The 16,093-nt window shown below is 39.7% G+C and overlaps 1 protein-coding gene across 1 annotated transcript in view; it reads right to left on the reverse strand.

Moving 5' to 3' along the window:
- Positions 1-1,381: 1,381 nt before the first annotated feature.
- Positions 1,382-16,093, reverse strand: part of GABRA4 (gamma-aminobutyric acid type A receptor subunit alpha4) — an 81,172-nt gene continuing 66,460 nt past the window's right edge. Inside the window, exon 8 of the mRNA XM_042470694.1 lies at positions 1,382-2,638. Coding sequence (XP_042326628.1) covers positions 2,102-2,638 — 537 coding nt within the window. The 3' untranslated portion in view covers positions 1,382-2,101. The remainder of the gene's footprint in view (positions 2,639-16,093) is intronic.

Consider the following 16,093-nt stretch of genomic DNA (forward strand, 5'->3'; position numbering starts at 1 on the left):
GAGATATGGCAGTCCATAGCATTGCCCAATCTCTCAAACTCTATGTCACCTGCCTATCTGTATACAGCAGTATTCTTGAAACTATAGCCACTAGCCAACAAACATCTGTTACAGCTGGTATGGCTTGATAACTAATGGAAACTATTCTGAAACATTACACAGCTAGTTTGACTTTTTTTTTTTAAAGGGAAAAATCCCTCCCAATCATTAGCAAAGAAATATGATGTTTTAAATTTGAAAGACAACTGGAAACAAAACCTGGGGGGGGGGGGATAGTTCAAGTTCATCTTTATTACGGTCATAGACCAGCACGGGAGGGGATGTTGCTTTTCTTTTCATTTTCGGAAATGGAAATCAAGGGGAAATAAACAGGTTTCAGAGTAGTCCTAATAACCAATCCAAATAAATTTCCTGTGGGGTTACTGCCATTATCTTATAAACACTCAAAAGAATGGAACTTCCAGAAAATGCTGATTTTATTTTAATTTTTTTACTTCCATTGTGTGGCAGCCACTTTGCTGTGATCTGGTGCCATGCACAGATAGGGCATGGAAAATATGTAGTTCCTCAACAGAGTATTACCAAAGTCCACAGGAAGCAGCTCCAATGGGACAGTAGTACTATACGAATGAACACTAAAGTACTATGACTAATTCTCACCTAATCAGGAACACCAACCTAATAATGTTTCAGTATTTACGAATCAAGCCAAGATGGACTAGAAACTTAAAACTATAATTTCATGCACAAGATATGCATGGCAAACAAGTGGGAAAGTGCATTGTTTTGGCACTTGCTGATTATAGTGCAACCGCTAAAGGGTAAATATTGATAAACGTGGTAAAAATGCAAGGATAAAAATTTTAAAATGGTTTATGGAGTTTGTACATGGAATTCAGGATGATATTCCTAGCAGGTTAGTTTCAGTGAAAGGAGGTCTGGTTTATTAGACAGACCATACAACTCGGCCCAAGTGAAGTGTTTTTACACCCCAGTTCTATGAATGGGATGGACTTGGAGAGCTTCATTTTGGATAGGTTGGCCCCAGACAGACAGACCAAAATAAAGCTGCTTCAGATCACTTTGGATGTATGCTGTTTAAATGATGCATGTGTACTAAGAGTCCGGAAGCCGCACCAAAGCCACGATCCAGTCCTAAGGACTGGAGCGCAGCTTTGGCGCAACTTCCAGACTCTTAGTACACAAGCATTATTTAAACAGCACACCTCCAAAGTGACTTGAAGCAGCTTTATTTTGGCCTGTCTGTATGGGGACGTTGTGTCCCAAATATGCCAGTCAAAAGGAATCTGCCCAAGTATTGAATACATTCCTTAAGAACCACCCATCCTTAGCAGTGCATAGAAAGGCAAAACAAACAAATCATTTACAATTTCTTTTTATATTATTCTCTTCACATAATTCACATTCCTTGACAACAGTCTTTTTATCTAAGGCTTCCCAACATACAGCATGTTGCCTCTCTTATCCCATCCCCGACATCCACCTCCTAACCAGCAGAGGCTTCAACTCTATACTCTCTTCCCTGGAAGCAAACCCCAAAGTACGAACTCCAGGGGGATTGCCTCTGAGAAAATAGTATAGGATTGCATTGTCAGTGTGTTGTTTTTCAAAAAGAAGTCCTTTACCAGCAAGGCTTGAGTTATATCCAAATAACAACCACTATGCTCATATTGGAGCATAACAGTGCTGAAATAGGTAGCAGAAAGACAGATTTCTACATATCAGTGTGCTCATCTGTAACAGCCTGGTTGTGTTTCTTAAACATTTGTATGTCACTGCAATTTATTTGTATCACATCTCTATTCTTCCCGAACCCCCAGTGTATTTTTGTTCAATAGAACATTATTTTGGGAAAGCCCAAAAATTATGTTTATAGCCTCTCCCATCCCCTCCCCTCCCCTTTTGCTTATTAATTTATCTAATAATATCTGCCCTTTACCATGGGAAAACGAGCACAGACCTTTTCTTAAAAAATAATCATTAAAGGTTTCTTTTTTAAAAAATAGTTTTAAAAGAAGAAACTCTGCATTCAAACGTGTTTAGAATAAATTGCAGAAAAAACTACTACATAGCAGCAAGACTACATTAGACTTTTTGATTTCTCCATGGTGTCCTTGGATAGATATACCACCCAGTAGACCATGTTAAATGCTCCAAAAGTGACAGGAAACAAAATGCGTGCATATTTGTCTATCTTACTGGTGCCAGAACTTGAAGCTGGTGGAGCAGGTGGAGGACTAACGGCTGAAGACTTTGCTGCTGGTGGTCCCAAAGTATTCGCTGTAGTCTGAATCTGCTCCAGTCTAGATCCAAGTAAATGGTGAATGGAAGGAGAACCAGCTGTCGCTTGCTGTGCTACGTATCCCGTTAAAACAGGGGTAGAGGGAGGAGCTGAAGGAGTTGCTCTCGCTGAAGCCAATGTTTCTGATAGGCTAATACGGCTGAATGGGTTTGGGCTTGATGCTGAAGGAGATCGGGGTGGAATGTCTGAAAGCCCCTGAGTTACTGTAGAAGGTAGCACTGAACTGTTCCTGGTGTCAATTTTCTTCCCACTCTCAGATTCTGGCTGTAGTGTGGTGTTAGTTCTTTTTCTCACGTTTGAATTCGAGTCTGTACTCTGCAGTATTGAAAGAAGAACATCAGTGATTTTGGAAAGAAATACTCACAGAGAAACTGCCTTCATCTTCAGCTAAGTGCAAACATGACAATATCCCCCAAAGCTAGCATTGTCCTGAAAGGTGTGGATGTGGTTAGTGTGTTCAATGCAAATTCAGTGGATCACACTAAGGGTGTATTCACACTGCAGAAATAAAGCAGTTTGACACCACTTTAACTCCCATGAATCAATGCTATGGGTTTCTGGGGTTTGTAGTTTTGTGAGATATTTAGCTTTCTCTGTCAGAGAGCTCTGGTGACCCACCAAATCCCAGAATTCCATAGCACTGAGCCATGGAAGATAAAGTGGTGTCAAACTGCTTTATTTCTGAGTTTGGCACCAACTTAAATCTCTTACACCCCTCATGATGGGAGGAAATAATCAGATGGTAAGATTCACTGTTATCTCTTCTAAACCTAGACTCACTAGTATATTCCATTTGCACAAATTTTCAGTTATGATGACAATATTGATACCTGTTAGCTGTAGTGATGACTAGATTTGCTGATGGTTGGAAGCTATTTTGCATGTTACACAAAAGTAAGTGCCACCAAGCTGACACAGGTTGGAGAATTCTCAACTAAAGCACTTCAAATTAGAGAAGTGGACATTTTTCCTTCTTTTTAATGCTCCCCCCACATAAAATCCTTCTTGCGCATCAAAGCACATCAAAGACATGTGTATGCTAAACCTTTCTAATAGAGGAGACAATTCACAGTATTAATACAGGTGCTTTTTAAAATGCTTTGAAACAATCCAAAATTGTATCTCCCTCTAGATGCAATCAAAAACAGTACAATCTAGTATTATACCATCCCAGTCAACTTAAGTTGTGTAATGTGTTGAATGGCCCTGGCAACATGGGTAACATCCTCATAGTGGATAGGGCTATCAAAAGCTATTAGTTAGGATTGTTACATATTCCCCTCAGTACTAGAGACAGTATGTTTCTAGGTATCTTTTCCTAAGGAGCACAAGAGGGAGGGTTAAGTTTCATGTCCTGCTGTTGTTGTTTTTTTGTAGGCAATAAGATGGGCACTGTGAGAACACAATACTACACTAGATAGACCTTTGGACTGATCCAGGATAGCTCTTCTCATGTCCTTAATACCTATGGAATTTCCTACTGCATAACCCACATTGTCAGTTTTGGGGTGAAAACTGTACTCAGAAATATTCTGTCAAAATACTTAATAATAATAATAATAATTTGTTTTATTTATATACCGCTATTCCAAAGATCATAGCGGTGAACAGCAAGTAAGCTAATTAGCAAATAAATACTTGGTCTGTTTTTGTAAGTCCTGCAAAACATTTTCAGCATGCTGTGCTTCACATAGTTCATGTAGACTACATTTCAAAATTGGACAAAAAGCCTGGTTCCTAAAAATTCACTATGCAGATCCATTACTCAGGCAGTGGCTGAAAGCTTATCCCAGTGTGAAATGATACCGAGTGACTGACCTTAATACTCACAGTGATGGCTAAATGGCTCAAATTTGAATGTCAGTGATCAGGGGGTTTTTTTGTGGGTGGATGTAAATTAATTGAATAAATACAACCAAAATAGCTCATCTGAACATTTATTCTGCTGGGTAAATGTTGACTCAAGAAAACCATCTCTCTCACATAATACCAAGTAACATATGAATCCAATGGCATGCCACACAGAGATACACTTGACTTCTTTCAAACCACTTACAAAACATCCTGGGCATAACATGCTGTTTGAAGGCACTGAAATTCATAGCCCGAAAAAGCCACACAAAAAAACCATGTGTCTGTTCTCCAGTTGATTGGGATGCAGCAGACTGACACTTTCTCTGTCCTTAAGAGTGATGTCTAGGGCTTGGAAGAACTGTGACAGGAAGCTTGCATCTGACAGTCACATAGAGATCGCTCATGGAAGGGAGGGTGGAAACACCAATTTACTGTCCACCCCATTCAACTTGACAGGAGAACTGATCCCTGTCGCTTGCTGTGGTTGATGCCAAATAAATCAAGATTGCAATGGGTTGGGCTAGGAGATACTACTTAGTTCAGTAGCTGATCTAGAATCTCAGCCACTGTTGCCTCTGGATAGGCAAGTGCAATTTTAGCAACTTAAATACACTGCAATGAATGTACAAAGTAATGTGCATTCATGCATGTGGGGCTTTGGGCATAGCAATGTCTATAAAGCAGCTAGGTTGGAATAAAGCATAATGTCTTACTCTAAGCCAGTAGTTATTGAATGCCAGTATAGCTGTATAGTTGGAATTGCTCTTCTTAAATGGGCTATATAGATCTCCAAGTACATATTTCATGCAGAAACTCCAGGGTACAGTTTTTCAATGTCACTTTACATGGGTGAAATTAAATGGTAAGAAACCTCAGCCCTGACACTGAATAGACATTATGTTTAATGCTGTAACAGAAAATAAGGGAATGGATATGATTTCTTTTTAACAAGAACCATTTATATTTGAAGAGGAATCCAAAGGAGAAATATGACTTTGGATATCCTCAGTACTATATAACAAGTAAGAATAGCATTTTTGCATGTTGCCTTTTGAATGCCACTGCTATAAAAGGCAGTTATTTCTGATGCTACTTTAAAATTTACTGTGTGAACAGAGAGAATAGGCGGATTAGAAGATAAAGACTTGTTTTCTAGTATCTCTTCCTGACATGTTGTTATGGTTTATTTACTGAAATGGCAGAATTTCAGGCTTGTTGTTGTTGTATTAATGAGTAAGGTTTGTTTAAAAAAAAGTCCTTCATAAAAATTGATTTATTTCCAAGTGTTTTCCTTTTGAAAAGGAACCCCAAACATCCAATTCCACTGAAAACAGCCAGAATTTTTACATGTGTGTTCTCTTTTATAGTGTGTCATCCAGGGCTGAGGTAGAGAAGAAAATGGTGGCCTATTTCCCAAAGTCCTGCCCTGATGACACTACAGAGCCTTTGTAGTTCTGAAGGAAATTGAGGTCCTCATGTCAGACAAATCCTCTGTCATCACCTGAGGTGGAACAGCAAATGGAAGCTTTCTCCCCACAACAATGATCCACAGTTCCTTAAAAAAAAAATCTCCACCTACATCTCTCCCGTTCTCTGATAGCAAAACTACAATGATAATAAATTAAGAAGTAACAATTTTCTGCCTTTTCATGAAACCCCAAACTGCTGCCTTTAATCATCTCAATCACTGCCTAATGGTAGGATTGGCCATGAAGCCAGCTGATTTCATGTAGACTGGAACTTGTACTAAGAAGAACAACTTGTTCCTTAAATCCTCTATCTCACTCACCACCAAAAGAGCACTGAGCAATCCCCAGTTCTAAATAATAGCTGAAATGTTTTTGTATAGTGAACTTTTGGAGGGGACAAGGAGCTGGTTTCGATAGCCAGAAATGACAAGTTTTGTGTTGTTGTTGTAGTTTTACTTCTTAATTCATCTCAAGGACTCAGAGAAGACACTGTTTGCATACGTTCCAACTGAAAAATTCATATTAAACTGTATTTGGCACAAAGGTAAGCTAACCAGGCAGCGTTCCTTACAAGCATGTATAAATATTGTAATTAATTCCATAGTCATCTCTTTCCAAATGGAAGCACGTTAAATTGACCGTGTGTAATGCAATGGAGTATGCTTTTGGCACAATTTACTGCAAATCTGTCTAATCTATTGTTACACATTATGGCAGTTCTGTTCAATAAGGCTGTATGTCTTACCTTACACTGCAAAGTCTATCTTGATACAAGACGGGGAGAAAAGAGAGGTATTACGAATTTCTTTATTGAAAAATAACAACTGACAGGTTCATTTTCTGTTCCCAGCCTACCATCCAAACTCTCCAGGTACAATTGCCACAACATAAAGTGATGCCCAAGTACAAAACAACCCAAGCCGGCCAATTTTTAACAAGTTTTGCCCATTAGGAACAGCTGTTCTTATGCCGTGCAAATTCTGGGGGGGGGGGGGGAGTCCACAGAGCCTCCATAATCCTCTGCTTGCGCCAGAAAAGGAAGCATTAGATTGTTGTGCATGTATTACCAGCTTATAACAAGCAAGCCAGTCTTGCAATACACAGTGAAGTTGGATATCACATTTAAAATGGGCTGATACTGTGCAGCCTTGCAAAAGTTGGATTTACAGCACTCAATTCACCAGCATATCAACCAGCATGAAAATGACAAACGTGAGTCATGTAATTATATAACAACGGGAACAAGCAGACAAGCAAAACTGTGCTTCATGTTACAGATATATTGATAGATGACAGGCAGTCAGAATGCCGTAGAAATGGCTAGTCTAAAACACTTCCCTAAAAAAGCAGAGAAGCTTTTATATGCTAGCACTAAAACATACAATGTTTAGTATAGTCTGACTCCTTAGCACTGTACTGTGTGCTTTTTTGACATTCTTTTGAGTAAAATGGCATCACATGATATTAAAATGATGACTAAAAATTCTCTGGTTCTTATTGTTTGGAGATGAAGAGGAGGAGGAGGGGGAGGAAGAAGACAACAAAGACAAAGATGATGATTTTTCACTTAAAAATTAATCACTATACTCAACCAAAAAAGAAGACAACCCTTGTCATAGCCTTTGAATGTATCTTTTAAGTTTAGTCCCCTGAAATACACCATTAGAGCTAAACATCTCAACCAAACTATGAATTCCAGGAAGCCATAGCCTGGAGCCATGACAATAAAAGTACTATCAAGCTCTTGTAACTGTGTAGTATAGACACAGTCTTTCTGCAGTTAGTGAAAAACCTGGCTGATAACTTTTCTCTGAAACACATAGGTCAGAGGCTGCAATTAAATTAGAGTAATCATCGCTCTTGTTATGACCCCTTCCCAAGTCAAGAACTCTACCCCAGTCTCTAGGAAACAAACTTGTCTTGGTCCTCACTACTCTTTACAACATGGACTCTACCTCTTTCATGGTGGAATTCAAAGACATAACTGTGTTAGTCTAGAATATCAGTATGCAAAGGGATCTTGCAGCATCTTTGAGACTGAGTGAAAGAAATGGGTAGAAAGATGTAGCGAACTCCCCAGCCTCATCGGGGCTCTCTTGGCTAGTTCAGCACATCTGTTTGTTTGTTTGTTTGTTTGGGCTCCCATAATACATGCCAATACTTAGGACCTTAGTACCTAAACCGATGGCCTTTGAGCATCAGATTGGGGCCACAGCAACCGCACAATGCGGCCTTGATCCAGCGTTAAGTCCACCAACAAAAGAGAATAGCTAGGGACTGCCACTGCTCTCCTCCTGCATCTGCTGTCTTAGGCACCACAAATCATGGCAACTGTGGTCTATAGGGGCATGAAAACACCATGAGCTACATAAGGAACTCCCATTGGGAAAATTATGGCCAAGGGCTGGAGATTCCTTCACCTTCAATTTAAACAATAAATAGATTGCTAACTCCTCTCCACCATGGAAATAAATATGATTTAAGAATACTAAACTTGGTTTGCATTGCACCCCATATCCTAAAGTTGCTAGGCACACCCTGCAGACATATGGACAGAATCTGCACAAATCCTAGAGTGTAACAGTGTCTAGCAAAACAATACAGTGGATTCATGGGTGCAGTCTATCCACAGCTCTCCCACACACTGCACAGTGACTACTAGATTTCTTAGATTTGAGGAGCAGGTTTCCATGACCAAGCAGGGATTGGAACCCTGGTCTCCAGAGTTGTAGTCCAATACTCAAACCATTTCACCACATTTGAATTACACTATCAAAATGAGGGCTGGCAATGCTGCTTTTAAAAAGCAATCTATTACAGTTACAGACTCCAGACACAAAGGAGCAGTTAGTTAGTTAGTTATCATTACAATTGCAATTTTTTAAACAGTAAGCTGTTCCTTTCTCCTGCCTCAGACATCATTAAAATAGTTACTTTATAGTGACTTTAAAAAAAAAGGGAACAGTAAAGCCAGTGGAGCCATGGTACAAACCATTTGTATCTGCCTTGCTTCCATCTCACTACTCAGAAGAGGTAGGCAGCAACATGAGGTAGAGCATGAGTCAACCATGGGATCAGGTGATATTCCTCCTCCTTCATTTTAGTAAGGTCATACATTACAAATCATAAAATTATAAAATAAATTACACAAACCATTAAAAAAAGAGTTGGATTGTCCATTCTTAAGCTTTCATCTTAATGTAACTTAGATATTGAAAAAGGAATTAATAATAAGTAACTAATTACTTCCAAGTTCTTGTCACAATAAATAAAATGAGCTTACAGTCAGTCCTCACATGTAACACAAAATGAACTGCCTTGAAGGAGAAGAGATGCTGGGTTCAATGGCATCATGCTGCCTGCTTCTTTTCCTAGACATTATCCAAGAAGTTGGGTGGAGAAGACATAAACTGGTGACATCCACATGCCTCTCTCAGCTTCCACTTTAGCCTCAAGAAGGGCTTCAGTGAAAGCCATGATTCTATTCTTCATGCTTCTTTTCTTTTTATTCCAACAAATTCTATTTTTAGATATGTATATTTTATTTTTAAAAAAGAAAATCTGGTAATGAGGCGTTTCATCGTGAAACAGGGTCACAGCAAAATGTTTCCTTTTCTGGTAATCTCCTAATCTTTATTAGCACAATATTTAACCCTTGTCATATACCCATGGGAGAGTAGTGGCTTGGAAACTAGGTCAGCTCCAAGCAAGCTCTTTTCCCATTCAGTGTGTGCTTTGAATTAAAAGATATTTTCTAAAGCCAAAAGTTTCAAAATGCCTCAGGTTTTTTTTATTATTATTATTATGTAGGCTGGACACCATACAGCATAATCACCAAAATACCACAGATGGATTCATCCTCCTGTGACCTCCAAATGTGTTGGGTTATGAATCCTATCATCTCCAGAAAAAAACGAACACAACAGGGAGCATTCAAGCTATAAACATAAACAGAAAGTCAATATAGGAATGGAGAAACTCCAGCCTATGGGCAAGATTGGACCTACCAGACCAGCCCACAAGGTAACTCCACAGAATCCCACCTCTCAGAATAAGGAAGGGCCTCAAAGCTGTGAGTTGGGGTTTGTCTGCCCAGGCTAAATAAAACATTATCTTCACTGTCCTCTCAGCAACTAGTCTAGATGATGCAGAGCCCAGTCCCCGGTTCTAGTGCAAACTGTCTGGACAATATCCAGCCAGTTCTGCAGCAAATCCACTGAATATCTCCCTTAAATTGTTTTTTTTTTAAAGTTACCTTTTGCTCTGGTTCTTCCAGAGCTCTTGGTTGCAACATCAAGTGTTTGTTTACAATGCACCCAACTGTGCCACTGGGCACCATTGCCACTGGTGGGAATTGCTCATTCTCAAAATGAGGAGTCCAGCCATGTGATTGATGCTGGGCACGTCATTCTGATCTCAGAGCAAGAGACTCACCCCAGCAGCAGCAGTGCCAGGTGGCACAATGGAGTCCCCAAGGTAATGGGGGCGGGGGGAATGTGAGGGCAGCGTTGATGCCAGAATACTCCGGGCTGTTCTCAGAGTATCCTGGCCCTGGAGTATCCCAGCCTTGGTTGCTTTGTTCCTCTTTTACCTTCCCCACACTGGGATGTCTAGGGAGGAGAGAAAGTGGGTGTTTACTCAGTAGCACTTCAAGGTATCAATTCCAAGACTAATGCCACATGGCGAAGGCAATGGAGGAGTGAATCTGGCTTCCCACTCATTGTCCAGTACTGATTTTGTCCTTTCCTGCTGAAGAGCATGATATAAATCTTACAAACAGATAAACAAATAAACAAACCTTTCTAGATTCCCAGGAGCAATTTAGCACAGAATTATATGCTTAGAAGCATGTGAATGTTGGATTCTGTGAAGGGGTAGTCTGGAAAGTTTTCCAGATGTACACTCAGTTTATGAAAGATACCAATGAGGCATTTTTTTCTCCCTCTGTTTCACTACAGAGGCCGAGTTTCTACCTCAATGTAGCATAACATAAATAACCTTTAGTGGATTCACAATCCACATGCATTATGCAGTTCCTATACTGGATACCACCGTAGTGCAACTTATGATGATCACTGTAAAGGCGTGTAGTTGACACCCCATTGCACATGGGAACACTCTACATTTCGCCTCTGCACATTTAGTAGTGGGGCTTTAGGCCTTGTTGCAGAATGAGCAGAGTCCGATTGCAGATTGCATGCATTCTGGCCAAAATGCATTATATGTGTTCTGCACACAGACCTTTACTTCCATCCCAGTCAGCTGGATATGGCTCTAGAACCATGTCCAATATAACATTCTGCATGCATAATACAACTTACACCTGCACATTTCACTAACAGAATACCAGCCAAAGACAAGACTATGCCCAGCATTTTTCACCCATTGCTCAAAGCACAGAACTGCCTTGCCTTTGCAGAAGAATGACTTCAGTATTTTGGAGCTTCCTATTTAGGAGGTTTTTGAAACACCTCAGCATCCTCTGGAACATTCAATCTTTAAAATACCCTTGAGCAAAAACCCTTCTAGCTGAGCTACTTCAACATAGCTGGAAGCAGCAAAAGACAGACCAGAGGTTAAGAGGCTGTCAGAGCAAATATCAATATCAAGCTCCTTGCCGCAAAGCAGTTCTGAAGATCAGTTTCATACAAATCAAAGCATATAACTATGACCACAGAGTTTACATACAGTAGCAAAGAGAGGCTAAATCACCAAATAGCAATGAGGGTGAGGTTTCTCCATTTTCAGAAATCAGGTGTTGAAAATCAGCATTAACAGGCCTTATTTGAAATGCCTTTACAACCAAAAAATCCTTCAGATCGGTCATGAGTGACCTCTCTTTCTTGTCACACATTTTCTGAAACCATGTCTGCATGATAAACTAAAATGAGAACTTTATTTTATTGTGAATTAAGTGGAAGTGGCTAAACAAAACATGAACTTCCCATCTAGGGCAGGACAAATCTTTCAACCACAACTTCATTCAGCTTTTCCAAAACCAGTGTGCAAGATTTTCCTATTTGTTTTTGGTTTTTTTTAAACAAAATAACATAAATCAAGTTACAGGTTCTGCCTTTTTGTCTTGCACTGAAATCCATGCCATTTTATTGTATATATTTTTCTATATGTATGCATTTTTGTATGTGTGATTTCCCTAATTTATAAACTTTCCCCTACTGACTAAAGTAAGAGAATGAGTGTATGGGGGGAAGGGGGGTTTCCAGGTCTGGCACATGATCAAGGGCTGCATGCTCAATGGGCAGAGCTAACATCACTTTTTAAATGAAAAAAAATCTTGAAATAGACTATGGAGCTATACAGACGGGCAGCATACAGCCACCCCTTTTTGCCCCGGATTGGGGCCACAGCAACTGCACACCATGGCCTCTGGGGGACATAAAAAGAAGCCACGAAAACCAGCTTCTTTTCAGCATCCTGGAAGGGGCATCATAGGTGCATTGGCGTGCCATGATGATGCCCTTTCTGCCCTGCATCATTTGGGTGCTGTGTAAATGGGCAAATGCCAAAATGGAACCATGAGGGCAGGGCCACGGCATCAAGCATGTAGACGCTACACTATGACTCCATCCACAGGCTGGCACAAAGGCCTAGTCTGTATCTCTCCCCCCATGTTTCCATTTATGTTTTCAATATTTTAATATAAATTTCATTGTTACTAAATAAAATTGTTCCACTCACAGTTGAGTAATTATTATTATGTTTATATATAAAAGAAACTTAATCATGTTTAAATTGGCTATTAATATGATATTGACTATGATATTGAGTATCCCATTGACTATACAGTCAACCCTCCATATTCTACCATCCATGGCTTGAAAATATTCACACACACACACACACACACACACACACATTCCAAAAAGCAACCTTGATTTTTCCAGTTTTTATAAGGATATCATTTTACTATGCCATTGTATTTAATGGAACTTGAGCAGCCATGGATTTTGGTATCCATGGGGGCTCCTGGAATCAAATCCCAGCAGATACCAAAGGCCCTGAGTGGTGAGTGGTTTGACTGTTGGACTAGAAATCTGGGAGACCAAGTTTCCAATCTCCACTCTGCCAAGAAAATCCACTGGGTGACTTTGGACAAGTAAGTCTCTCTCTCTCAATTTAAAAGGGAGGTAATTGTGAACCTCCTCTGAATAAAACAAACAAAAGAATATTAACAAGCATGGGCAACCAGGGGGGGTGATAGCTCTGGAAACCAAGCCCTATGGGGAATGCAATAGGGAGCTGAATATGTTTAGCTTGTAGAAGAAAACACTGAGTGGTTATATGATATTATGAATGGGAAAGAAATACACAAATATAAAATGGGAGACACTTGGCTTGATAGCAATTATTGTGAAAAGGAATTCGGGGACTTAGTAAAAAAAAACCTGCTAAACCTGGGCCAACAGTGTGACGTGGCAACCAAGAAGGCAATGCAATTCTAAGCAGCATCAACAAGTGTATAGTTTTTACATGAAGGTTAGTAGTTGTGCCACACTATTTTGTTTTGGCCAAACCTCACTTGAAATACTCTGTCCACTTCAGGACACCACAAAAGCATTTTGACAAGCTGGAAGACAGTTAACTGTTTGGAACCAAGCCCTATAATGAAAATGTAGGGAGATGGATATTTTTTTATCTTGGAGAAGACAAGACTGACAGATGATCTGATGACCATCTTCAAATATCTGAATGGATGTTATGTAAAAGATGGAGCAAGCTTGCTTTCTGCTGTCCCAGAGACCAGGAAATGAAATAATGCATTCCACTTACATGAAAAGAGATTCCACCTATTTTATTTATTGTTTGTTTGTTGGTTTGTTTGCACTTATCCCACCTTTCTCCCAAAGTAGGATCCAAGGTGGACCTAAACATTAAGAAGAACCTCTCTGATGTAAGAGCTGTCTGACAATGCAGTAGACTGTCTTGGAAATTGGTGGACTCTCCTTTTAAATTTTTAAAACAAAGGCTAGATGTGCATCTCTCAAAAGCCCTTTAATGTGCATAGCAGGGGAATAGAATAGATGGCACTTTGTGGTCTCTTCCAACTGACTCTGAGCTAGTCTATACCTAAGTGTAGTGTGTGGATTCCTGAGGATTTTCACACATTCACATTGATGGGTCATTGTTTTCACTCTCCTGTGCAAATTCACATTTGTTTGCATCTGTTCACTCTCCCTCTGTAGAAAATGTGCAAATGCAAAGGAGATGGACAACCACTTGGGTAATCATGCACAATTCTGTGGATTTCCATGAATACTCCAGTAAAATCCACAAAGCCCACACTTCTCCAAATTGCATGTAGCTGGAATGCATTCTTTTTGACTGGAATGAGGAGCATTTTAATTGTGTAGACAACCCATCTGTGCTATCCATATTTAAATACCTGAAGAGATATAATGAAGAAGATGGGAAGATGTTTTCTTCCTATTGCTCCAAGAACCTAAGAACAAACAATGGGTTATTACTTTTGGCTTGTCACATGAGAGCTAGGTCACTGTGTTCAGATGTCATGATAAACAGACCATTGGAAGAAGATCTATGGTTCGGTTTTATTGTCGTTGTTGAAAACTACAGGGTTTTTTTGTCAAGTTTCTTCAAAGGGGGTTTGCCACTGCCATCCTCTGATGTTGAGAGAATATGACTTGCCCAAGCTCACCCAGTGGGTTTCCATGACTGAGCCAGGATTGGAGCCCTGGTCTCTCAGGCTTCATTCCCACTACAGAACAAACCAGTTTGCAAACTGGGTTGAATTGGTTTTAATGGCTCTTGTTGCACTTGCGCAGAATCAAGGGAGCAGTTTGATGAGGAGGCTCTGGCACTAGGCCCATTTAAACTGCTTCTTCCAGATCCGCCAAATCCCCTGAGTCTTTTGTGATAAATTGATTCAGTGCAAGTGTAAACAAAATGCGGATCGGAATTGGTTCCCTGTGACACAATTGTCTGCCCACTCTTGAACCTTCCTCTCTCTGAGTGAAGAATCATTTTTGGGCTGCCACCCGCTCCCTGTCTTTACAGCCACTCCTCTATTATTTATTTATTTGTTTGTTTGTTTATTAGTTTTGGAACTTTTGGGGAACTTTTCCCCATCTTGTCATTCCTTGAGTTTACCTCCCTTTTCCTTTGCTGGCTGGCATTTTGGGGTTTTGGGGGGGGGGGGGTTATGACAAGAGATGCAACAGAGCATGTCACCAAATGTGGGTGGAAATGTTAATGCCATTGCCATGATTGACAGGAAAAGAAGAAGCCGCAGAAGAGGGTCCTTTTTGAATCAATTCATTGGTAAATGTGAACGGGAAGTGGGTTAAATTAGATCGGCTCAAATCTACTGCGAACAATGTTCCACTGTCAAACCAAACTATCGATTTGGATCGCAAACTGAATTATTTGTAAGTGGGAATGGGGCCTCAGTGTCCTACTCCAACACTCAACCCACACTGGCCCTCATGGCTCAGTTGCAGCAAAATTTAGTGGCAGTGCTTCTGCTCTGTGCTGCCTTGTTCATAGTATGTCAGAGAACACCCAAGAATTCTGGTTTACCATGATTTCCAAACATACCCATTTTCTCCCAAGGTTCTTTTTGTCTTTCTTTCCAATTATTTCTAAACTGTAGTTATCTGCAAACTGCAATAACTATACACATTCACTTTTCCAAGTCAACTACTGCATATGGATGCACCTTGGCAAAGAAAACCATTTTGAAGCTATATGCAGTCACAGGCCAAATGAACTCTATACAAAATCCACTTAAGTTTCATGGAAAGAATCACAGAACGCTGAATGGGAGAGTCATGCCAGTGAATTTTTACATGATTTTTCAGCTTGTAGGAACTAATTATTCATGCATGGCAATAAAAAAAATTGGTTACAAAAACCCTGTGATTTAGACAAATCAGGTCAGCACATGTTTTGATACCATTATTTTATGGGAAGCTGGGGACAAATTTAAATAAGAGAAAGAAAATATGAAAGAAAAATTCAAGGAAAGCTCATTGTGTTATGTGGTGACCATTAAAAAGACTATTTATGTACATGTATAAATACATCAAGAACAGTGTTTTGGTGCTCTTAATGTATATTTACATGTGCATAATAGTTTGTTGCATTCACTAAGAATTCATTTTTAGCAATTAAATTGTCATTCACCTGTGTTTGGTTTTATATTATAGACCATAAAGAAGCAGCTAATGAAGCCATAATAAAATAGCATTAGTACGCCAGTTTCCAGAAATCAATTTTTTTGTGTAAGGTCATAGTTCTCTATGCAAAAATAGCAATCTTGCACACACAAAAACTTACAGAAAAATATCTGCCAAAACCTAGCAAAAATACATTTTGTTGTACAAGATTATTCTCTTCTGTGCATGATGTTCATTGCACAAGATTTCTGTTTTGCAAGATTACTGGTTCCTGTTTAGAAACTAGCAAT

Source organism: Sceloporus undulatus, chromosome 5, assembly GCF_019175285.1.
Source record: "Sceloporus undulatus isolate JIND9_A2432 ecotype Alabama chromosome 5, SceUnd_v1.1, whole genome shotgun sequence".
NCBI classification, from domain to species: Eukaryota; Metazoa; Chordata; class Lepidosauria; order Squamata; family Phrynosomatidae; genus Sceloporus; species Sceloporus undulatus.